Source organism: Micropterus salmoides, unplaced genomic scaffold (assembly GCF_014851395.1).
Source record: "Micropterus salmoides isolate LMB-PRFRI ecotype aquatic unplaced genomic scaffold, ASM1485139v1 Ms_hic_scaffold_17, whole genome shotgun sequence".
Lineage (NCBI taxonomy): Eukaryota > Metazoa > Chordata > Actinopteri > Centrarchiformes > Centrarchidae > Micropterus > Micropterus salmoides.
The window spans coordinates 21,630,148-21,654,700 of NW_024040817.1; the positions used below are offsets into that span (position 1 = coordinate 21,630,148).

Consider the following 24,553-nt stretch of genomic DNA (forward strand, 5'->3'; position numbering starts at 1 on the left):
CTGGGGTTTGGATTTGGCTGCTTTGCACATGGTGTGGTGGTGGGGACGCAGAGGGAGAGGGGGAGAAAAAATTAAAAGCAAGACAAATGTTATACTATTGAATACTTGTAGGTTGTCTCAGTTCAGCAGGATCATTGTATTGATCTACTGTACACAAGAACAAATGATGTGACTGTGGGTGAATGGTCTATGTTTGATGCTGCACATTTAGGTTTCAGTGGTCCCAAAGAATTGATTTGTATGTTTACGTTTAGTGTAATATACATAATTGTTATTCAGTAATATCTCTTCAATCACATGAAATAACACGCAGATTATAAGAAACTGGTGAAAGAAAGGCTGGGATATTCCAAATGCAAAATTCAATACAGCCACTCACTTAACTGTGGTTTGACTGTTAGGGTATAAAAGTATAACTATGTAACTTCTGAAAGAAGAAATGACTATATGGCGATCAGGTGGTAGACATACAGACATAAACATACAGTTGACATAAAAAGATTTAAAAAAATATAAATATGGAAGAAACAGATACCAGTTTTTTTACTTGTGCTATTTTTACTTAACGATTTAGCATTTGCCATTATACCATAATTACTGCTTGTGGCCACAGTGGCCGGTGTTTACATAGTATCGCTTTAAGCTTATGCTGTCCATTGTCTCTGTCTCACTGGTGTTGAAAAATAGAATCACCAATTAAAAGGTCACCAATCATTTGCAACATTTTTAATACATACTATGCTGGAAATGTATTCACATAAATCTTACACTCATTGCCTTGTTAATACAGTGATTCATTTGGGAGGATTCTGATTATTAATGAGGAGCTTTGCTTCCAAACACTGTCTTAGAGCTGTTGTTCCAACAACAAAACGTCTGACATACTGCTTTCAGGAACACTAAAACTGTCAATGACGGTTCTTCCAACAAAATCTACGACCGTATTGGGCAACAATGCTTTTGCGAAATGCACCCTGCATGTTTTTATAGTTTCAGTGTTTTTAATTGTGATGTGTGTCTGTGAGCTTCTTGTTCAATGCTCTCTTGGCCCTGTCTTGCCTATAAATTATTGCTCCTCCCAACATAATGCTCGTTTACTAGATGGATGGATGGAGGGATGAATTTGTCAATGCGTAACACCACTTACCCTCCTGTAGCACTACGATGCTGAAACATTTTCTCATAACTCCACAGCACAGATGCTTCATTGGCTCTGGGTCAGGGAAGGCTAGCTGCTGCACGCAGAAGCCCATATGGGACGAGCACTGAAGAGGAACCAAAACTCAATAAACACAGCACTGGGGAGAGAGGGAGTTCAAGGGTGCGCTTGTCATGATGGAGGCTACAGTGAGCGCTCTAGTGGCTGCTGGGGTTTTGATGCTGTAATGTGAAACGGCTGGGGGAAAGAGGACTACAATTCCCCTCATTGTCTGGTCTCCGTCCCAGCGTCAGCCCTCTCTCCTCTCCTCAGCGGACCCTCACCGTAGCCAAACTCATCATCTCCCTCTCCGTCTATCTCCCCACGTCTGCCACCCATCACGCTGCCTTGATCACTCGTTCCCACTCGTGCTCCGTCTAGCGTTGCTGCTTTTGCTTCATATCTTTCTTGGTTTTTGCTCTTTCCTCACTGTCTGCTGTCTTGTCTCCCCATTTCATCTGGTGAAACGATTTCTGTCTCTCATCATGTTCCTCGTTCGGTCGGTTCATGATAATATATATTTTCCAGAAATGTTCCCAGAAAATAATATGAACCAGAATAATATGCAGCGATTCTGCTATCTTATCCTCTCCCCTTCTCTCTCTTTCTCCTTCCTCAGTCTCCCGTAGTATCTGTGGGCTTTGCCAGGTTTCATCCCAACCTGGTGGTGGGGGGGACTTACTCGGGACAGATCGTCCTGTGGGACAACCGCAGTCACCGTCGGACCCCAGTCCAAAGGACCCCTCTGTCTGCTGCTGCACACACTGTAAGACTGGCTCCATTATCAATATGACATACAGTTAAAGTCCAATACAACAAAGAGTGGTAGAGTGTCGGCACACAGCTTCGGCACATTTACAGAAAAACTTCCCAAAATTTCTTTAGAAGCATTGTTTGGTTTTTGGTTTAGTTGATCGAGGGAAAGGAATTACATTTTTGATTATCAGTTATCAGTAATCCATTAAGTCATTTACCAAGCAAATATGGCAATTATTTTCTAGGTCCTGCCCCTAAAATGAGAAAATGTTCTGAAGTTTAAGATTGTAAGTTAAATATTTTGGTTGTGGTGGGCATTTTTTACTGTTTTCTGACACTTTATAGACTGAACGATTCATTGATTTATAAAAAAAAACAAAACAAAACAATCACAGGTTTAATCAATAATGAAAATAATTGTTAGTTGCAGTCCTGGGGAAATAAGCTCTGACCTAAATGACAACACTCCCCTTTTTTTTATGAAAAAATTATTCAGAAGGAACATTCCAGATGATAGTTAGATTTTAAAACTTGCAATATAAACATATTAAATTATATTACATCATACTGTTCACACAGAATCACATTTTTCACATGATGCTGCTTTGAGAAATATTATTTTCATAATAGAAACACACAAATACTAGCTGAAAGTACAGCTCAGTTTAGACGCTCTAGTGAACTTGCTGACCCTCGACAAATTACTGACCAACATACATTAGCAATATCTTAAGACCTAGGGCCCGCTTATAACCACAGATACAGACACATGTAGACACACACACACACACTGCTTCATGCCATCCGTGATGTAGGTTTAAACCCCAATAATGAGGCCGTCGCTCTCGTCCAGCTAGCTAGCATGGTGCTGATTGCTGAATGGATTCTTTGTGCTGCCCAGTACGCAAATCAATTACTGCCCCAGTAACGACATAATGGTTTCACACACTGCTGTGGATTTGCACTGTAGCGCGTGTCCCAAAACGTAAGGGACGACTGCACGCTGGCATGTGAGCTGTCTGTGGGCCTGCTGCATCTGTTGGTCCACAAAGTATCTAATGATGTCATGTGTCTAAGGGTAAAATTACATTATCATTTCAGGGTCATGTTTAAAATCAGATTTTATTAATATTGGCATGTGAACTTATTGAAAGTTTTATGTTATGTCCCTGACAGCCTACTACAGTTAGGAATTATCTACATATTTATTATACAAGATGCCAAATGTGCAGAGAAACTTTTATGCTTCTAATCAATGACTAAATCAAGACTAATAATTTGTGACTGTAATCACAATATGCAACAGTCATTTTAGTTGGGATTGCTGCAATCGTGTTACAACTGAGTTATGATATTGAAAACATGTGACATAATCTGTTGCATTGTACAAGTGTATCTACACCAATCTCTCCCATTTGTTTGTCTTGATCTCTTTTTGTGTGTGTGTGTCTGTGTGTGTGTAGCACCCAGTGTACTGCGTGAATGTGGTCGGAACACAGAACGCCAACAACCTGATCACTGTGTCTACAGACGGCAGGATGTGCTCCTGGAGTCTGGACATGCTCTCCCAGCCGCAGGTACACAACACACTCACCGCCCAACACACTGTCCACACAACCTGCTAACAGCTCCACACGAGTCAATAAGTCAAGTGTTGAGCCTTGAGATAACACGGTTTGTTAAAATGGAGAGGTTTATTGTCTATAACGTTTGTTGGATATGTATTGACTTGTTTTTGAATGTGTATACAGTCTCACAGTAATGCTTCCTACTGTGTGTGCATGCAGGAGACCATGGAACTGGTCTACAATAAATCCAAACCCGTGGCGGTGACAGGCATGGCTTTCCCCACGGGAGACGTTAACAACTATGTGGTCGGGAGCGAGGAGGGCACTGTGTACACGGCATCCAGACATGGCAGGTTTGTGGACACGTGGACACACACACACACATGAACAAAACCTCACAGACAAATCTTTGCTGAATCAGTTCCAGTTTTTTTGCTTACATATTTAAACAGAGTTAAACATGAAAGTAAAATAATGCTGCAAAAAATATACATTCAGTCCTGGTACTCCTGGACCTTAGCGCTGCTTTTGACACCATTGATCACAACATCATGTTAGACAGACTGAGGCACTGGGTGGGCATCTCTGGTACTGCCCTAGAATGGTTTTCATCCTACCTGTCAAATAGGAAGTTTTGCGTGTCTGTAAACAACTATGTCTCTTCGTTCTGTCCAGTTAAATATGGTGTGCCTCAGGGGTCGGTCTTAGGACCCATTTTGTTTTCCTTGTATCTGCTTCCCCTTGGACATATTATCCATAAACATGGCATTTCTTTTCATATTTATGCTGATGACACACAAATATACTTGCCCGTCAGATCCACAGACCCTGGAATGCTGAGTTCACTTAACAACTGCCTTTGTGAAGTTAAAAAATGGATGTCAAATAATTTCCTCCAGCTGAACTCAGACAAAACAGAAATCCTGGTCATCGGGTCCCAGCAGATGGCAAAACAAATACTGCCATCTGCTGGTTCCCTAGTAAATTACATTAAGCCTGTTGCAAAGAACCTTGGTGTTTGGTTTGATAGTAATTTAAATTTTGAGCAGCACACCACAAAGCTTGTTCAATCATGTTTTTATCAACTTAGAAATATAGCAAAAATTTGATCTATGTTAACTTTTAAGGACACGGAGACCATTTTATACGCCTTCATCTCATCACGCCTGGATTATTGCAACAGCCTTTTCACTTGTTTAACCCAAAAATCTATTGATCGACTCCAGACTGTCCAGAACTCAGCTGCCAGGCTTTTAACCAGAACAAAAAAATATGACCACATTACTCCTATTTTAGCTTCATTACACTGGCTCCCAGTGTGTTTTAGAATTGACTTTAAAATTCTGTTGATCACTTTTAAAGCTCTTCATGGCCTCTCGCCTTGTTATATTTCTGAACTTTTAGTCCCATACACACCAGCACGTACCTTGAGATCCTCGGGCAGAGGTCTGTTGTCTGTTCCAGAGTCTCGACTGAAAACTAAAGGGGACAGAGCGTTTGCTGTCAGGGCCCCGAGGCTCTGGAACAGCCTGCCCGAGGAAATCAGGTCATCTGAGTCAGTGAACTCTTTTAAGTCCCTTCTTAAAACATACTTTTATAGGAGAGCCTTTCCCGATCTTATTTGACTTTATTTTATCCCTTTTATTTTATTCTATTTTACTAATTTTATATTTATCTTAAACGTGTATTTTAGTCTTTTCAATGTTTTCATGCTTTTATCTTGTATTGTTTTTATATTATTGTCTTTTGGGTATTATTGTCTTTACACTTGTTAAAGCACTTTGTAACTTGTTTTTGAAAAGTGCTCTACAAATAAAAATTATTATTATTATTATTATTATTCACTTTTTTAAAAACTAAATTTTGTGTATTCAAGTGTTTTTTTCTTGTCACCTCGAGATTTCTTGAAACAAGTAAAGCTTCTTAGAATAACAAGTTGAATTAGAATTGTTTTTAAAAATGTTATTTTCTCTCAATTTAAGGAGTTAATCGTTTCACTTTTAATCAAAGCTCCCTGACTGTGCTGTAAATTTATCTGAGATCAGCAGGAAGGCGCAAACCATTTCACTGCTTTATAATCAAATAAGTTAAACCGACTAAAACACTGCAGAGCTGAATAGTGTAGCAATGTACACTCACTGGTCACTTTATTAGGTACACCTGTTGAATTTCTTGTTAGCACATATAGCTAATCAGCCAATCACATGGCAGCAACTCAATGCATTTAGGTATGTAGACGTGGACAAGGTTGTTGGTGCCAGACGGTCTGATCTGCCTGGCCTGATGAGTCTTGATTTCAGCTGCGACATTCAGATGGTAGGGTCAGAATGTGGTGTAAACAACATATGCATGGATCCATCCTGCTTCGTATCAACGGTTCAGCCTGGAGTTTGTGTTGTAATGGTGTGGGGGATAATTTCTTGGCACACTTTTGGCCCCTTAGTACCAATTGAGTATTGTTTAAACACAACAGCCTACCTGAGTATTGTTGCTGACCATGTCCATCCCTTTATGACCACAGTGTACCCATCTTCTGATGGTTACTGCCAACAGGATAATGCACCATGTCACACAGCTCAAATCCTCTCAAACTGGTTTCTTGAACATGACAATGAGTTCACTGTACTCTAATGGCCTCCTGTGACCAGATCTCAATCCAATAGACCATGAAGAATTAAGGCAGTTCTGAAGGCATGGTGTACCTAATAAAGTGGCCAATGAGAGTATGTCACACCTGTGTCTTCCCTCCTCAGTAAGGCGGGCATCTGTGAGATGTTCGAGGGCCACCAGGGACCGGTGACGGGTATCAGCTGCCACAGCGCAGTGGGCACTGTCGACTTTTCCCACCTCTTCATCACATCCTCCTTCGACTGGACTGTAAAACTTTGGAGCACCAAGGTAGGATGTGTGGGGGGTTGATTGTGAGAGGTTGCAGAGAGAGAAAATGTGTGTGAAAGAGAGTTGAGAATGAAGAGAGAATGAAGTAGTTGGGGGGGGGGGGGGCTAAGTTTTCCAAAAACTGAGAAACTTTTTGGAAAATCAGTCTTCTCTTACTAGTTGTGTGTGTTGTGTGTATGTGTGTGTGGGAATAAATTGGGAAAGTTCTGCCACTGGCTTTATGGATACTGGGTGTGTGTACTAATAACACAGTTAGGGTCTATGACAAGTTGCACTTATTGCTCCACATATTGTTTTAGCCTAAATTCAGCCTGTCAGGCAATTTCCTCCTTGGCTGTGCGCTGCCCCCACATTAAGGTCTGCTAATAAAATGCTGTAGTTTTATAGATAGTACAGAACATGCATACAGCCAATACTATCGAAGTAGGCTGGATGTTTACGACAGTGAGGCCTTATTCAGGGCAAAAACAGCCTCTGGCAGATTCACAGTAAAAGTAGAACATTGGTCACTGTCACTTGAGGACAAAGAATAATAATTAACACTGATTAGGTGTAAAAAGGCCTTCAGTGTAAACACTTAGTTTATTTTTAGGATCAAAACTGAACTATAACCCCATTCATTTTATTTATAAATGTTTAAAAAAACTGCACACAGATCTCATTCATAAATCTTTCACCGCAAGACTGTTTTTACCCTGCAAAAGTTAGATCAGACCAGTTCCTCATATCAGGTCTTCATCAGATATTAAACATTGTGCACCTGAGCGAGTTAGTGCGAGTTAGTGAATCTAACTTTCATCTAGCGAAACGATTCTGAAGGTGGCCGCTCCTCCCCTCGCTAGTTTTTGAGTGACCTAATCCAGTGGTTCTCAAAGTGGGGTCCTTGAGTGAGTTGTAGAGGGTCTCCAGCAAAAAGTGTAATAATTTATTTTTGTAATAATTCTATCCATAAGTAACACAATGACAGAATGTCACAGGTTTCATACACTTTCTGTAATAAAAGCTCTAATAGCAAAAATTCTATCAGAATAGGAGTCCGTGGTCTAATTTGAGTCAGTTTAGGGGTCCTTGATATGAAAAAGTTTGAGAACCACTGATCTAGTCCACTCAGGGCATTTGTTTCCCTTTCAAACCGATGTGATGAATTCCACTTGGCAGCACTGCAGTGGCAGCATAAAGCCAACTGTTGCTGTTTCTGTCAGAGTGAGTGTTAGAGAATAGAAAAAGTTAATACATTCATTATGGTGGTGAGACACGGAGGAGTATGCGCGGGTACATTTGTGAATACTGCACAGGGGAAGAAATTCTGCGATGACAACGTGATTATAAACTGAGATATTTCATTGTTAAGTTCATGTATTTGAGTGGAGGAGAAACGAGGATAGTGAGGATAAAGAAGGAAACAGGAGGATGACGAAGGTACGAAGTTAAGACCGATGTCTGTCTGAGGTAGAAAGGGTCAAAGGTAATGGGATAGCAAGAAGTAGCAGAACAGGTGATGCACACTGCAGACAAAGGAGGAAGAAGGAAGGAAAGAAAATGGTGAAAGAGCGAAAAATGGCTGGAAGAGTCAGCAGGAGAGGGCGAAGGGAAAGGGCCAGGAGAAAAATGTTCTGGTTAATAGTGGAGGTGAGGCTAACATGGAAGGACAGAGGGATCAACATGAGCAGGGCATCAAACGGCAAACAGACCTGTTCAATATGAGGAAAATACATAATGTATATTGCATAATACCTCCAGCTTTATGCCAGATCCAGTTACAGTGTTCATACTTGGCTGTGACAACAGGCAGTAAAGCACTCATGTTTGCATGCAGCTAGTCCATAAGTCTTATGGTGCGAAGGGTCCCGTGACACATATTAAAACATATCTGTGGATTTTTATCAGAAGAGTGTGTTATTTTTCAGGATTTGGGAATTCCCTTTCCTTTGAGGGGCACCGCAGGAATGTGTGTCTGTCTCTTATCCCACAGAACCCATATTTGTGTGTGTGTGCATGCAAATATAGACACACCACACATGCCTCGCGTGCACCTTAAGCAAACTGCCTTTGCTTACCTAAAACCCCCTCGAGGTTTGACTTCAGCCCAACTGGTGTAACACACACACACACTCACACATTCGCAGTGAATTCTCTTTGCATTCACACACATTTGCCCTCACACTTCAAAAAGGGCCGTCACGCAGAAGTCTGCTGATGTTGTTTCACTCAGCAGAGCAAATAGTGTGGTTAGTGAAAACATTTAGTCGGCCAGAGTGTGAAGCCGTCACAACAGCCGGGAGTGGGTTTATGATTGTGCATAACTTGAACCATCTTGCTCTCTTGACCCCAAACCCAGCATCTGCTTAGTGATTGGATGGAGCATAATCATTCCACTTTTGCTTTCTTAAGAAGTTAATTACATCACTGTGAGTTCAGGTGATTGTTAACGAGTGTTGATCATGCTTCAGATTTGCGTCTATGTACTGAAAATGGCATCTTGATATTCAGTTAAGGATTACGTGCTGTCGTTTACTTTTTTAGCCCCGTTTGTGAAGCAGTTTCTAACGTGAGTCATCTCAGTCCCCTCAGTGTGTAGCCTAGTTATTAAACCTGGTGTGAAGCTAGTGGGATAGGAAATTGAGACAGAGAGTCATTGTAGTCCTGAAAGGTTATTTATATGTTGTTATATTTCAGTGGGACTTTATTAGCAGGGATATCAATGCCACGGTCAGAAGACACGGGCTGGCATGTATTTTTGCGTCAATATCTAAAGCATTAAATGCTTAATTTAACTTGCACCCATCCATTAATTTTACTGATTTACGTCAATAAACTGACATTGCACGGTGTGTTTCAGTGATGGTTTTCCAGTTCAAACCTGCTTGAGGCTCCGCAGCTTCTCAGCACAGGAAAGATAATGACAAGCAGTTGCTTCATGTGCGGCGCCACAAGGATTAAGCTTCATTTTAAGATTAGTTTTAAGACTTGTTGCTGCAGATTATTTACCTAAATCACCTTATTTAAGAAAGGTAGATTATGGGCAGACTACAGTAAAACAGTAGTTTACATTTTGAATTGTCAGTAGATGCAGTAGATGCATCTCTAACATGATGTATTACTTACGTGATACTTTTAAAAACAGTATCACAAATGAGAGTGTCCACCAGCCCACTTGATGTAATACCTACAAAGTTTTTACTGAAAGTAATAGATTCTGTTGGGCCCCATTTGATCTCTGTTTTCAACAGTGTCCCTGATTATTTTAAAACGGCTTGCGTGAACCCACTTTTAAAGAAATCTGGTTTAGATCCCTCCCTCCCATAAAATTTTAGACCAATTTCAAAACTGCCTTTTATTGCAAAGATTCTAGAAAGAATTGTGTCCGAACAGCTGCTCACTGTACTGGAAAACAACAAAATATTTGAAAAGTTTCAATCTGGTTTCAGGAAGTACAGCACAGCACTGAAACTGCCCTGCTTAAAGTCACCAATGACCTTTTAATGTCTGCTGATGAAGGCATGTGCTCAGTCCTGGTACTCCTGGACCTTAGCGCTGCTTTTGACACCATTGATCACAACATCATGTTAGACAGACTGAGGCACTGGGTGGGGATCTCTGGTACTGCCCTAGAATGGTTTTCATCCTACCTGTCAAATAGGAAGTTTTGCGTGTCTGTAAACAACTATGTCTCTTCGTTCTGTCCAGTTAAATATGGTGTGCCTCAGGGGTTGGTCTTAGGACCCATTTTGTTTTCCTTGTATCTGCTTCCCCTTGGACATATTATCCATAAACATGGCATTTCTTTTCATATTTATGCTGATGACACACAAATATACTTGCCTGTCAGATCCACAGACCCTGGAATGCTGAGTTCACTTAACAACTGCCTTTGTGAAGTTAAAAAATGGATGTCAAATAATTTCCTCCAGCTGAACTCAGACAAAACAGAAATCCTGGTCATCGGGTCCCAGCAGATGGCTGCTGGTTCCCTAGTGAATCACATTAAGCCTGTGGCAAAGAACCTTGGTGTTTGGTTTGATAGTAATTTAAATTTTGAGCAGCACACCACAAAGCTTGTTCAATCATGTTTTTATCAACTTAGAAATATAGCAAAAATTCGATCTATGTTAACTTTTAAGGACACGGAGACCATTTTACACGCCTTCATCTCAACACGCCTGGATTATTGCAACAGCCTTTTCACCTGTTTAACCCAAAAATCTATTGATCGACTCCAGACTGTCTAGAACTCAGCTGCCAGGCTTTTAACCAGAACAAAGAAATATGACCACATTACTCCTATTTTAGCTTCATTACACTGGCTCCCAGTATGTTTTAGAATTGACTTTAAAATTCTGTTGATCACTTTTAAAGCTCTTCATGGCCTCTCGCCTTGTTATATTTCTGAACTTTTAGTCCCATACGCAGCAGCACGTACCTTGAGATCCTCAGGCAGAGGTCTGTTGTCTGTTCCAGAGTCTCGACTGAAAACTAAAGGGGACAGAGCGTTTGCTGTCAGGGCCCCGAGGCTCTGGAACAGCCTGCCCGAGGAAATCAGGTCGGCTGAGTCAGTGAACTCTTTTAAGTCCCTTCTTAAAACATACTTTTATAGGAGAGCCTTTCCCGATCTTATTTGACTTTATTTTATTCTTTTTTACTAATTTTATATTTATCTTAAACGTGTATTTTAGCCTTTCTTTTCTTTATCTTGTATTGTTTTTGTATTATTGTATTTTGGGTATTATTGTCTTTACACTTGTTAAAGCACTTTGTAACTTGTTTTTGAAAAGTGCTCTACAAATAAAGATTATTATTATTATTATTATTATTATTATTACTTGAAGGGTATGGCCAAATGCATCAAGGACATTTTCCAGAAAGACAGCACAAAATTAAATTAAGAGGCGTTGTTGAGTAAAGCAGATTATCAAAATGAAATTATGTTTTAAATACAATCCCATAATATGAAATACTTTAAAGTCAAAGTCTGCAGTCAAAGAGTGCAGTTACAAAGCAGTGGGAACATGGACTAAAACAAAGCGAGGACAAGAGAGAGAGAACATAAACAGGAATTGCTCAGCTCAGAGTAAAATGACCTCTGCTGTCACCCTGCCGGCTGGAAAACAGGTTCAATCGAGGCTTGAAATTGGCTTGGCACTGTTTGTTTGTGTTTGCGTGTGCGTGCGCTGCTATCTGTCTGCAGGTCTCGCAGCCTTTCAGGACAACCGTGGAGGGAGAGAATAAAGGTGATGGAGAAAAAGGGGAGGAATGAGAGGATGAGGAAAAGAGGAGAGAGAGAGAGAGAGAGAGAGAGAGAGAGAGAGAGAGACTACATTCCTTCATTTGCTCTTCCAGCCAACCTGTCTCCTCTCCTCCACCCCTCCCACTCTACCTGTCAGGAATGCAGTTTGTAAGCCTCCAAACAGCCGCTTTGAGAGATGGGCACACACACATACGTGCACACAAACACACACACACTTGTATTAAGCTATATTCCCACACGTATTCAATTTATCCTCCATCTTTAATTGCAGCACAAGCAGTAGCTTTCAACCAAGTCAGTGCAGCTCTAGGTCAAAGTTCAACAACACCAGCACAAGACCATCGGCAAGAAAAACAAAAACACACCACATACACAATTATGGAGCGTGCAAAAGCTGGATTTCTACACAACAAAAAAGATGTGTACACGCTTTTAGATCATAACGTGACAAATTAATTAGTGAAATTTAACCTAAGGGTCATTTTGTTGTCCTGCTCGACTGTTCAGGACAGTTGAGTCTCCATAATCTTGAGAATTTAGATGTCTTTTGGCCAATAAGTAACAAGAAAGTGCAAAAAAGCGATGCAAAGACATGTTTTAGGCAATTTCGATGTCTCCTTTAAATAGTTTGTCCAGCAGAGAGCACTGACATGTTTCATTTTCAAATGTAAAACATCCAGCTCAGCACGTCTTTTGTTCGTGTTAACAGATGAATATCAGCTCATATGTTGTTGTCAGACTTTTGTTTTCACTCTCAAATATTGACATCATTGTAGGCCTCCACACACGCATCCTATTTCCAATGCCCCTTCCTCTCCGTCCATTGTCCAACCCTCCTTTTCCTCCCCTTTCCATCTCTTCCCATCTCTCTCTTAGACAGCTGTTGTGTCGAGGTTACAGTACACCTTGTGGAGGGGCCCTCCCTTTCATCTCTCCCAGCGGTTTTATGGCGCTGTGTGAATGTGCTAGGCTTTTTAATTAGGCTCTGCACCCAGACAGGCCCCAAGGCTGAGGCAGCGCCACTCTGTCTGAAGCTCACTCACTCCCTCTCTCCATTCCTTCTCTCTCTCTCTGTCTTTCTTTTCTATCTCTAATGTGTCATCTACTGTAATCTCTAACTCTCTGCCTATTTCTCCGCAGTGCTTTTCCCCACCATCTCAGTCATACACACTTACATTAATATCCTCTCTTTCTCTCTTTCAGCACAACAAGCCTCTGTACTCGTTTGAGGACAACGCCGACTATGTGTATGACGTCATGTGGTCGCCCGTACACCCGGCGATCTTCGCCGCCGTGGATGGCATGGGCCGCTTGGACCTGTGGAACCTCAACAACGACACTGAGGTGTGTGTGTGTGTGTTTGTGTGTGTTTGTGTGCACTGGTGGGTAAATGTAGGTCATTATGGGCGTGTTTTCTGTGTCATCCCTTTGTGTGTTGATGTGCGTGTATGTTTGGTATCCTCAGGGCCTGTTGCTGGGCCTCAGCCCGAACCGCACAACCAAACATCCAAGCCTTTTCCCTCCCATCAAACCCCTTCACACACACGATTCAAGATTCCCCTGTGGGCGTTTCCCACAGCCATCGCTTTAAATCACACTTAGTGACATCTCCTCATCCCGGCTCCCACCCAGACGTCCCGCTAACATTCCTGCAACTTCTGTCCAACGTACAGGCAACCTCAGGACCCCGCCATCTCCTCTCATCTGCCTCCCACACTCTGTCCCATCAGTGAAGCACACAGATGTTCAGGAGACCACAAGCAGAGAGCCCCAGCCCTCAGTCCGCAGTCCATGCTGGAGATGAAAATAATAAAAGGAGAAAATTCAGGCCAAGGGTTGAGTTTCTCTGCTGTGGGACAAGTTTCATAAACACAAATAAATAGTGTAAAATAAAATAAATTACATACCTGTTTTTCCAAAACAGCAATCTCAACTGAATTATCTCATGGTCATTGTATTCTCCAAATCAATTTCGTTTGTTTGCAGTTACTTATTGATAAAATAATTAGTTAGAAATTTTGGGAAATAATTTCTTGCAGAGAGTTTGATAAGAATATTGACACCACTCTCATGTATGTGTGGTAAACATGAAGCTACAGTAAGCAGCTAAAGACTTAAAGCAGGGGGAAACATCTATACTGTCTCCGTACAAAGGAAACAAAAGCCGCCCACCAGCATCTCTAAAGCTGTACACTTCAGTTTTTGTACAGATTAAACAAATGAGACATGTTAGTTACCGAGCTTCAGAGATGGTTTTTTTTACTTGGCCAGGCTAGCTGTTTCCCTCTGTCTCCTTTCTTTATGCTAAGCTAAGCTGTCTCCTGGATGTAGCTTCTTATTTAGAATACAATGAGAAGTGGTATGGATCCTCTCATTTTCTGTAACTCTCGGCAAGAACGCAAATAATTGGATTTCCCAAAGTGGAAAGGAAGAAAAAGTTACATTATGGTGTTCAGATGTCTTCAGCCATGAGTCCTAAAATCATACTTTACTGGAGTGGATACCAACCCTTTGATCACTCAGGTAAAAGTGAGGATAACAGGAGCCTCCATTCTCCTTCTCTCATGGTTTCCATGGGGACAACACCCACAGAGCCTTAATACAAGTCTGCTTCTCCACAGATGCTCTCCTTCCTCTGTCATAATGCTCTTCTTTGTACTGTCCACATCTCATCTCCCACCGCAGTTCTCATCATCAAATCTCTCTCCTCCTGTTTTAACCCCGACACTCTTTCCTACACTGATCCCATCAGAAGCGTCTTCCCCCTCTGCAGCACAGACGACGAGATTCCCATGGTCCTCTCAACAGCAGCCTTTCACCGACAGAGGAAGAGTTCATTATCGACGGCCTAACTCAGCTAACAATGTGCTTTATGAGAAACATTTGCTCACACACACACAAACGGATGTTCCAAACACATTGCACACATTCACTCATACACAGTCCTTCTAATAGCCACAGACTTCCATTGTTGCCATCATTTAAAAAACACACGTAACGACACTAACGGAGCAGTGAGGCGCGCCTGGTTCTCATTTCCACCACACACACACACACACACACACACACATATATACAGCCAATTTAAAGTGCTCAGTTCAGATCCACTCGGGCGGAGCGGTGGAAGCTAGCAGGCTAATGGCAGTCAGTCTGTGGTTAGCGCTGCTTTAAATACGCAGAAGCTCGGTGTGTGAGGCGACATGATGCCAAGGCCCCTGTCTCCACTGGTGACATGTGTCAGACTCGCCTGCCACATGTCAGGAACATTTTATGGATACACTGCAGATGGTTTTAGGTTTTTAGGAAGGTGCAACACGAGCACTGCCATTTAAAAGAGCACCAGCTGACCCCCGACAGCAAACATGAACGCAGTTATTACACAGTAAATAGCCTTGTGCGTGTCCACATATGAATGAGAAGTTGCAAATTTGACAACCTCCAGGGTATTTGAATAAAGTTGTGCTTTCAATGGAGTACATTTGTTCTGTAAATGACACTGTACTGGCATAATTTTCCAATAAACAAACAAGAATAGCTTAAACTGCAGTTAGGGTCATTAAATAAAAAGAAACACGGACTCAAGAGATACAGTGTAAATATGATTCTTTATTTCAGTGCGTTTTGTTTAGAAATGTAATATCCAGGAAGCTGGTAAAGTGCTTCAGAGATGGACTTGGTTTGTAAGTAACTTACAAACTCACTCATTTACATTCAGCAGGTTATATCTATTAATGAGAAAAATATGAAATGCTTCAAACACAAACAGCTGTAACAGAAAAAGTTTTAACACCACTTGCCTACAGGCAGAAGACTGGAGGGTTTTATAAAGGTTTATGTGCCTTGTTAGAGGCTCACATTGCATTGTAACTTATTTCCAAAGTGCACAATGAGCGGTCTTCCGGAGTTCTGGTCTTGCCAGTTCCTTGTCTCGATAAGTTGTTTGTTATACAACTCATATTACATAGAAATGTCTGATTGCATGAATGTAAAGTGATGTGGAAGCTGAAAAATGTTACATTTGGCTTGATACTGAACACTTTTTTGGTTTATTTGTTGATGTTTTTTGTCCACCAGGTACCAACTGCCAGTGTAACCATTGAGGGCGCTTCGGCCCTGAACAGGGTGCGCTGGTCGTCAGGAGGGAAGGAGGTGGCTGTGGGCGACTCAGAAGGCAGAGTCTGGATCTATGATACTGGAGAGGTACAGCTATTAATCTTTTAAAGTACATTAATCACACAATACATTGCTGTAAAGTGAGCAGAATCTTTTTTTGGTACCCAGAAATAAGGGCGGAGTGAGACTACACCAGGTATAGTCTTAATCATTACAGAATATTAAGTGTGACATTTTAAATAGTGTTGCACTCAGGTGTTTCTCTTATAATCTTAATATTTTGGCAGAATCTGTTGAGCACATTGTTGTTGCATTCACTTTGAGCGCTGTATGCATGGAGCTGGTGGTTCTCATGGGTTTAGTTTTCAGACTAGATTTAATTACACCCTAGGTGCCAAAAGCATGGGTGAACTACAATGACCAAAATGTATTGCACCGTTGCAATGAAGTTTAACTACAGTATAGAGAAAGATTTTAGTGCCTGAAATTGAGTTACTGGCACCACTAAATGAAACATCAGTAACGACTCAGTATAAGAACCTCTCTTCTGATTCTTCAGGAGTCATGTGGTGGGAAAAACTGCTGCAAATAGTCAAATGATGTACGTAACTGTGACTGAGTGAATGAGTATTTATACATACTGTACTCTTGTTGTGTTTCATGTGTATTTGGTCCAATGACTTTGGTGAAAGACTTGTACTATAAGAGCAGAAGTAAGCCAGTTCTTTTTTAAAGTAAAACCTCTACATACACCACAACTGACCATTTTAGGTCTTCTAGTCCTGTATGTTTAACCAACTGTCAGCATTGCCATGGATGTATGTGTTTGATTTTTCCCCCTCCCTCTTTCGTGTCCCTGTAAAATGGCCTCCACGTGACTTTGCCATCACCACAAAGCGGCCAACCACCCTGCCTGTTCTCTCATGTTTGCAGGGTTCTGGTTAGGATCCCCATGTGAGGGCGCGTTAGCCTAGCCGCTGTGCTAATTTTAGCGTCTTTTTGTTGTGTGGTAAGTTGGAGAGAGGCTCGGCAGAGCTGGTGGCCTCAATGGCTGATGGTAACAAAGAGTCATCAATAAAAGTGAGCGGGGTTGAAAGGTTTTATGACTGTAAAGAGGAGTGAGTGTGTGTGTGTGTGTGTGTGTGTGTGTGTGTGTGTGTGTGTGTTTGTTTGTTTGGTGGTGATGGGGGTATTTACTTCACTAGAAACTCCCCCCCATATGGCTGGAACAAGTAACAGCATGTGAAAAAGAGATGCCAGTAGTTCCAAATACTTTTTATTATTTTACTCAGTGCAAATTAGTTTTAGGTCATTTATCAGCAGGGATTAGGGCTGTTTTGATTAGCACTCTACTGGTGCTGCTCTGTATGGAAAGTCTTTCAGATGGCTGTCATGGGACAAAACTTTAGTGAGTGTGAAATGAGTTGGACAAAGCCTGACAACACAAAATCCAACAGTGTTTCTTTTTTACACTTAAGCTTCTTGTAGTCTGTTAAAACGCTGATGTCACTCAGGCACCATATACATGATGCCAGAGCCCCCTGCTGCGGCCAGCCCAGCTCTGTGGGGGGTTGGGGGGGTTCAAAATGGCTACCTCCCTCCTCCTGGTTCCCGTTTAATTACAGCCTGGCCACGCAAAGCGGTTGCAGACTGCTTGGGTGGCGGCTTCTGTCCCACTCATTCTGACTCCCACAGTGTACAACTCTAGGTAGACACTTAAAAGAGGAACTGCGCTCTGTTTGACATCCTGTATTAGCCCTGCGGTCAGTGCAGTTCATGTGAATGTTTAGCTCTGATGGTCGATTAACCTTTTTGAATGAATTTGAATTAATTCATTCAAAAGAATGAGGGGGCTTCTTTTCTTTCCATGCAGTGCTGAAGTCGGCCTGAATGCTGCCTTATTTTTGTTTATTTCCCATCGTTGTCCACGGTGGCAGTGTTAATAAAATAGTCTTGTAAATGTTCTTTCTTACAGCTGTCAGTGACTCACACTGATGACTGGGGGCGCTTCGCTCGCACCCTGATGGAGATCCGTGCTAACCGGGCGGACGGCGAAGAGGAGGGGCCTATGGAGCTGGCTTCATAGAAGAGGACTCCAAACAAAGCGGAGGGAATCAGAGACCTGGTGTGCTTTCATTGGTGTCACTGTAGCATGTGATTCTTCCCCTTTCTGTACACTTCCTGTCTGATCCAAACAAAACCCGCGCTTTTATTGTTTACTCTCCTGTAAATGCAAACAGTCTGTAACTGTTGATCTTTGATGATTTGTCCACCGTTATTTATTTGTTTACTGATTTAAGGTGATCAACTCGTCCACCTACAGTATGTACAAAGTGGCAGTCTAATAGCCTTATGAAATTGTGTGTACTGTAACGACGCTTTGCACTACCGTAAAAATAAAGCAGGGTCCATAGACTAGTCATGTATTGTTTACAAAATGTCATGTTCACTTTATGTTGTGCTTCTTTTCTGTGTATTATGCCTGCATGCAACACATTCCTGAAATATTCCAGATGCATAAACATGGAGCTATTATGGTGGCGTTTTCACACGTGGGGCTTTGTGGCTGCTTTGTGTCAGTGTTTCAGGATGTCAGAAACTGAATCAAGTATTTTGTTCTGAACAAGAGCAACAACTGTATATTCTTTAATGAACTGTAACAATTATCAAGAGATATATTGTAATGCAGAGTGGCCGCTGTTAAACCTGCTATGTTTGCTATTAAAGCATAGCTGCTGAATTCCTGTCTCGCTTTTTCCTTGCGGTGCTCAACTGGGAAGGAAAATGTAAACTCCGGCATACGTTCAGTTTACTAATATAAGTTTCTTTTTACTCTCAGTACACATGTTGCTGCCATACGCACAGTAAGGCACAATTATCACACACCATATGTAACTCCTACATTCTCTGTGTTTGTACAAACAAAATCGTGACATACTACAGAACTGCAGTCGGTGCCAGCAGTCTCTACAGATATTCACACATCTGCATACATTTAGACCTGGAACCAAACATCTTACACCAGTAAACGTGTACAGTCAAAATGTTGTGCTGTGTCTTTACATTCAAGTACCTTTTGGTTCTATTCTTATTGATACATTCGATCAAATCAGCACACTATTGGAAGAGCAACTCAGGACAAAAATAGCCTTATAGATGTTAAAATATGTCTCTGGATTTCTTGTATATACAGATGTGCTTATTTATGATAAATCTTTTTTCAAACCAGCTATATGATCATTTGAGGATAAAGCAACAAAGGGCAGACACTGGAAAAAGCTGCAACTGGGTGTTTGACACTATTTTCCCAAAAAAAGCAAGCAGTGTGTTTAAACTTCTGCCAGGCCATCAGCTGCCTGTGTGCTGTACATACTGTATAAACCACATTATAATAAAACTCTATACAGCGTCAATCAAAGGTAAATAAATACTGCATGAGTCCTACAAAGAACTTTCTTTGAGTACCCATGCTTACTAATCCATATGGTTGAATATAGGCTGCCATACAAGAAGAAAATATTATAAATAACTTTAAATGAGTAACTTAAAATTCTACAAAAAATGAAAAACATTTTAGCCTTCTCTTTCACTTACCACCCCCCCCTCCTCAGGTTCAGGGGGTGCTCACAGTTGAGGGGGGGCCCCCCGCTTCTGCTGCTGTCGCCACAATGTAGCTTGGGAGATGGAGTCCAAACTTGCTCTCGATGCCAGCGAACGTGGCCATGGCCAACCTGAAGCCTCCGATGTGGTCGGGGTTGGGCGCCGGCAGGCTGATCCGAGACTTGGGGGTGGGCTCCGAGCCAGCCGGCTTTCTGTGGTGTGGAGAGGGGGAAAGAGGGAGCCAGAGGCACAGTGAGAGAGCTGAATAAAGGAGAAAAAGGTGAGGACCGCTAGAGTAAGCGGGGGCAAACAACATAAACACGGGGCAAGATGTTATTTTAACCAAAGAGGGGAGAATGGGAGCATGCACAGACTGGAGTTTTATTATTATCATTAATTATTATGATCATATTCAACCCTGTTCACCGCAACTTGAACATTTCTCCCTTAGAGTAGAACTAAATCAAATCCCTTACTAATTTCATGTTGAGCACCGTGATTCACTTCCAATGTGTACAGCGAAGGAGCACTCGCATCAACTTGCTCAAAAACACCACCAAATCTTCATCGGAATTGCATCTGGTTAAGTTTCACTGTCTTTTGGTAGAGAGGGAGCTACATGTAAAAATCCTGAGCCATTCAGCGAACACATGCATGTGCAACCCTGCTGTCCATTATAAGGAGCACTTTCTCAGTCATTTTGGAGAGGTTCACCACCTCTCTTCTCCCCACTGGACCTTTTTTAACTTTAGAAAAGGAGGGAATTATTCCAGAGAGGGACCTATTTTGAGGAGGAAAATGAGCTCGTTCAATCCCAGAAGTGGAGAAAATACATGCACAAGTCAAATGGGTGCTGCCTGCCCTGATCACTGTGCGGTAAAACTCTTGAGTTTGAGAAAATTGTCACATCCTGAGCTTTGAGTGAGGGCTTCAGTGTGTCAGCTAATGTGCACAGAAATTATTTTTGGTCTTGTGGCATTTTCTTTCTCTCTGGTACAGGAGGGAGGACACCAAGAGCAGCTACTGTCAGTTGAAATTAACCCCATTGTTCTGGAGGGAGATGGTCTTTGATAATGAGATGAACTTCCTGTATTGTTCTATCCTCAAAAGAAAGAAGGCAAGAAGAAATTTCTGTGTGCTTTATATTGATTCACTGGTCAGTTGGAGGGGGTGTTGCTTTTGTGATGACAGTAAAACATGAACTGTTGGAAGGGTTGTATGAGAGAAGGAGACTTACTGTCCTCCAAAGTCGATATAGAACCAGCGTTGCAGGAGTTCATAGGTCACCAAGGTCACTCCAAACTGAGGTGAGGATCTGAACACACGAGCTGCAGGAAGGGGTAGAAATGGGTTTCTTTAAATTTATATGGACACTAATCTACACAAGAGTAAAATCAAGGTTTGGTTTCAGGTGTGAGGGGGACACAAAGAAATCAGAGGTTCCACAACAACAGAAATGGCAAATAATGACTAGTTATGTTTCCCATAATGATTGTAGTATTCAATAATTGTAATCCAATTTTTATTTCCATGCTATGCCATGCCGAACATTTGGCCCATTCCACATGGGATTACAAAACGCTGTCATTTATCAAACATCAAAAAACTATATGTGATTTCAGTTACACGTGTGGAAGCAAATGAAAATAATCATTATGAGTACTCAAATAACATATTTATGTTCTTCTTCCAGACTGACATAACGTCCAGTCAATACTTAAAATAATGGATGAAATAATGATGTGTTAAATTCATGTTAAAACAAAGCACAGTCCTTTGCTGCCTTATCCTTGAATGATTTTAAATTCTAGCACCTTTATGGGTGAATATTTCCCATCAGTAAACATATAGATAAAATCTTTCTTTCCCCTAAAAACATGAGGAGGGGATGGAAGTACTTTTTCCGTTTCTGCAGCATTTCTCTCAGGCTGCATATGGCCCAACAGCCTCCACCAATAAGGCAGGGCAACCTGTACGTGGCCTGGGAGGTGAAGCAGTCTGCAAAGCACTCATTGCACCTCCTTGTAAATATTATGACTATGAGTGCAACACTGAAAGTGACTCAGAGCGAATCAACTCATTTGGATTTTGGTGACTGGACAGTAAGAGGACGTGTTCAGAGAGTGTTACTGTACCTGTATAAGTGTGTGTGTGTGTGTGTATGTGTGTGGAAATCACACCCTTTGTGTATAATCACAACTGTTCTTCTCCTCATTAGACACTGGCCTCAGTGAACATTACCTTCAGCTCCTTTCCAGAAAGCCCGGGGTCCCTCTTCTCTGAGAATCTTCCAAAAACAGTCCACCATGCCGCTGTAGGTGGTCTGACCGGCACGTGCCGCCACCTGTAGTCTGGTCTTAATCACGTCTGCTGGTGTCACCAGAGAGGCCGCTGGCATGCCTGGAAAAAAAATGCAAGAGCTGTTTAGACACTTCTTTTTATTTTTAAACAGTTGGATGTGTTTGATTCTGCACAAATTTAAAGTCAGCCCCAAACAAATGAGATGATTTGTAGAAAGCAGCCATCAGCGACCGAATGAAAATGAAAAAGAAAATTGCGTGTCTTCGTAACTGCATCTGATAGAGTGGCTTTAGCGTTCTTTGTTCCCTCTTTTAAAACCACGTCATCTTGACCATCTTGCAGTAAGTCTGCCGCATACATACACTATACACAAGTAGGGGCCAGTTCCTATCACTTCACCATCAACCAATCCATACCACCAGCGAGGCCATTATTTAATCTCTACCTTTTTCCTTCCTTTCCTCTCTCTCCCACTTTTCTTACAGCCCTTTGAAAGGGGCCAGACAATGGACGGTAATGAGAGCAATGCACACTGTGCCCCGTGTGCCGGCGAAAGTGACTGGCTGACTAAAGGCAGTGACTGCAAAGCCCCCACTCCAGCCACTTCAGCCATGAATGGACTCAATCATTGATGGCTCGGTCATTACCATCAACTGCCCTCTTGACGATTTACTCTGACTTCTTGGTTTTTGTAACGGCCAAACGAGCTATTCAGCAAGCCTAATCAACTCAGCATTAGGTAGCAGACTGGCACCCGGTGGAGACTGACCACCTGCACTGAACTGAGGGGAGGAGTGAGGAAGAGGGAGAGGAGAAAATGAGGAAGCTTCCTGTGATTTTTTGAGGAGATGTGGCAGAGTTAATGGAGACAAAAGAAAGTTTAGGAACAGGTAGTGGTAGAAACTCGAACTCTCCTAAAGCAAATAAAAAAGAAGTTGCAGAGGAATGGCACAGTGGTATATCATATAATACTAAGTCTTTATAACACGGTAAATGGAGCTTGTATTGATACTTATTTAACATTTAATTGAAGTCTTAAAAGTGTTAGTCCTAAAAAAAAAATATACATCTATAGGGCTGAGAGTATCATTTTCATTACCGATTAATTATTTTCTCTTCTTAAGCAATGGCTTGTTTTGTGAAAGATTTTTAAAAAAAAGTAACAATCTTGTGCTTACAGAGTAAAATAGAAAAAATTACATTATAATTTCCCAGAGGTCAAGTTGTCTTCAAATGTTTTGTATGAGCAATAGTCCAAACCCCAAACATGTTCAGTTAAAGCTGCCCTGTGGAGTTTTCTCAGAAAAATGCATTGTGTATCCTCGAGGTCTAACAAATGCGTCGAGTGCATCTCCTTCTTCAAAGAAACATTTGCAAAGAAGATCTTTAAAATAGCGTTCATGTTTCATCAATGCTTTTGTTGGTGCATGGCTGCGCTTCGCGACATGTTACTGTCAGTTTAAAATCAACGGCAGGACAAAAACAAAACAGGAACCCTTTGTAAAACCGTTTCAACACATTGAGTAGAGGTGTAACGATTAATCGAATAGTCAATTAGTTGTCAACTATTAAACTAAACTAATTGTAAACTATTTTTGATTCATTGATTTGAGTCATTTTTTAAGATAAATTATTTGATTCCAGCTACTTAAATGTGAATATTTTCTGGTTTCTTTACTCCACTATCACAGTAAAGTGAATATCTTTGGGTTGTGGACAAAACAAGAAATTTGAGGACATCTTCTAGGGCTTTGGGAAATACTGATCGTCGTTTTTAACACTTTTCTGACATTTTACATTTATTGTCATATTACAACAGGGTTGAAAGATGAGATGCAGTTATAGAAGCTAAACAACTAATAAACTAAACAACTAATAAATTCATAGAGAAATTAATTGACAGATTAATCAACAATGATAAATAATCGTTAGTTGCAGCCCTAATTGTGAGACAAGTGGTCAGAAACTTCACAGGGTACTTTTATAACTGATATAAAACAAAGAAATGCTGCAAAAATTCAAATTTGGGAAGATGTTCTCAACCAACGAATGTGTGACAACTATTTAACGATTATCAAAATAGTTGCCAAAATAGTTGGAGATCAATTGTCTGTCATTCAAATACTCGATACATTGACTAATTAATATTCATATTCATAAATATTCATGCAAAAAATCATGGTAGTCTGGCCAGTAGTTAATATACATAGCAACATGGATATTCCTTACACCCCACAGCAAGTAAGGCCAAAAATTCCCTCCATAATTCTTTCTCACATACAGGGCTAATGCGAGTTAGAGATGGCCAACACTATGTTCTTCACAGACCGGAGTAATGCCTAGCTAAATAATGCTGTGCAAACTGAGCGTGTAATTCAATTTCCTGTGCTGACTGTAAAACACTAATTGCCAAAATGCTGTAACCGCTGATAAATATATGTGAAAGAAGGATGATAAATGTGTCGACGCAACGAAAAAAATAAAGAAATCATGAGGCTCGTTTCAGCTCGGAGTCTGTGGGCCGTGGCTGCCAGTCTTGTGGTGAGAAACCAGAGTAAAAATGGAGGAGGGAGGCAGGATTTATGATTTTTCCGTGTTGTGCTGTGCCTCTGCGTCAAAACGAGAGTGCTGCTGACACATCTCTGAGGATTCAAAACAAATATGAAGTCTTTTATGCAAATGCTCTAAAGCCTTTTAACTTGGCAGGGGAGTGCTGGTCTGTTATTAGTGTTTTCTTCAGGGATGAATCCAATATTAAAACTCATACATTCATATAACGTATTCATAACGTATTTTCATGCAGAGGGTAAAGTTAAGTCATTTGTGGAGGTTGGTCCTCTTGGCCTCTTTGCTCACTGGGATGCCTAACTTACA

At 41.3% G+C, this 24,553-nt stretch overlaps 2 protein-coding genes across 17 annotated transcripts in view; one reads left to right on the forward strand and one right to left on the reverse strand.

The window, feature by feature from the left end:
- LOC119907632 (cytoplasmic dynein 1 intermediate chain 1) overlaps window positions 1–18,518 on the forward strand; it is a 55,569-nt gene extending 37,051 nt beyond the window's left edge. For 12 of the 15 annotated variants that reach the window (XM_038725358.1, XM_038725356.1, XM_038725363.1 and 9 more), the window contains 7 exons: window positions 1,818–1,964; window positions 3,418–3,531; window positions 3,742–3,875; window positions 6,276–6,420; window positions 12,869–13,009; window positions 15,740–15,865; window positions 17,754–18,196. In XM_038725358.1, coding sequence (XP_038581286.1) covers window positions 1,818–1,964; window positions 3,418–3,531; window positions 3,742–3,875; window positions 6,276–6,420; window positions 12,869–13,009; window positions 15,740–15,865; window positions 17,754–17,864 — 918 coding nt within the window. In that variant the 3' untranslated portion in view covers window positions 17,865–18,196. Of the gene's footprint in view, window positions 1–1,817; window positions 1,965–3,417; window positions 3,532–3,741; window positions 3,876–6,275; window positions 6,421–12,868; window positions 13,010–15,739; window positions 15,866–17,753 lie in introns of all 15 variants that reach the window. The other 3 variants (XM_038725357.1, XM_038725364.1, XM_038725361.1) reach the window with 1 other exon arrangement.
- Window positions 18,402–24,553, reverse strand: part of LOC119907631 (calcium-binding mitochondrial carrier protein Aralar2) — a 45,259-nt gene continuing 39,107 nt past the window's right edge. For both annotated transcript variants that reach the window (XM_038725353.1, XM_038725354.1), the window contains 3 exons: window positions 21,620–21,778; window positions 20,616–20,706; window positions 18,402–19,590 (listed from right to left, as the gene is read on the reverse strand). In XM_038725353.1, the coding sequence (XP_038581281.1) occupies window positions 19,392–19,590; window positions 20,616–20,706; window positions 21,620–21,778 (449 nt within the window). In that variant the 3' untranslated portion in view covers window positions 18,402–19,391. The remainder of the gene's footprint in view (window positions 19,591–20,615; window positions 20,707–21,619; window positions 21,779–24,553) is intronic.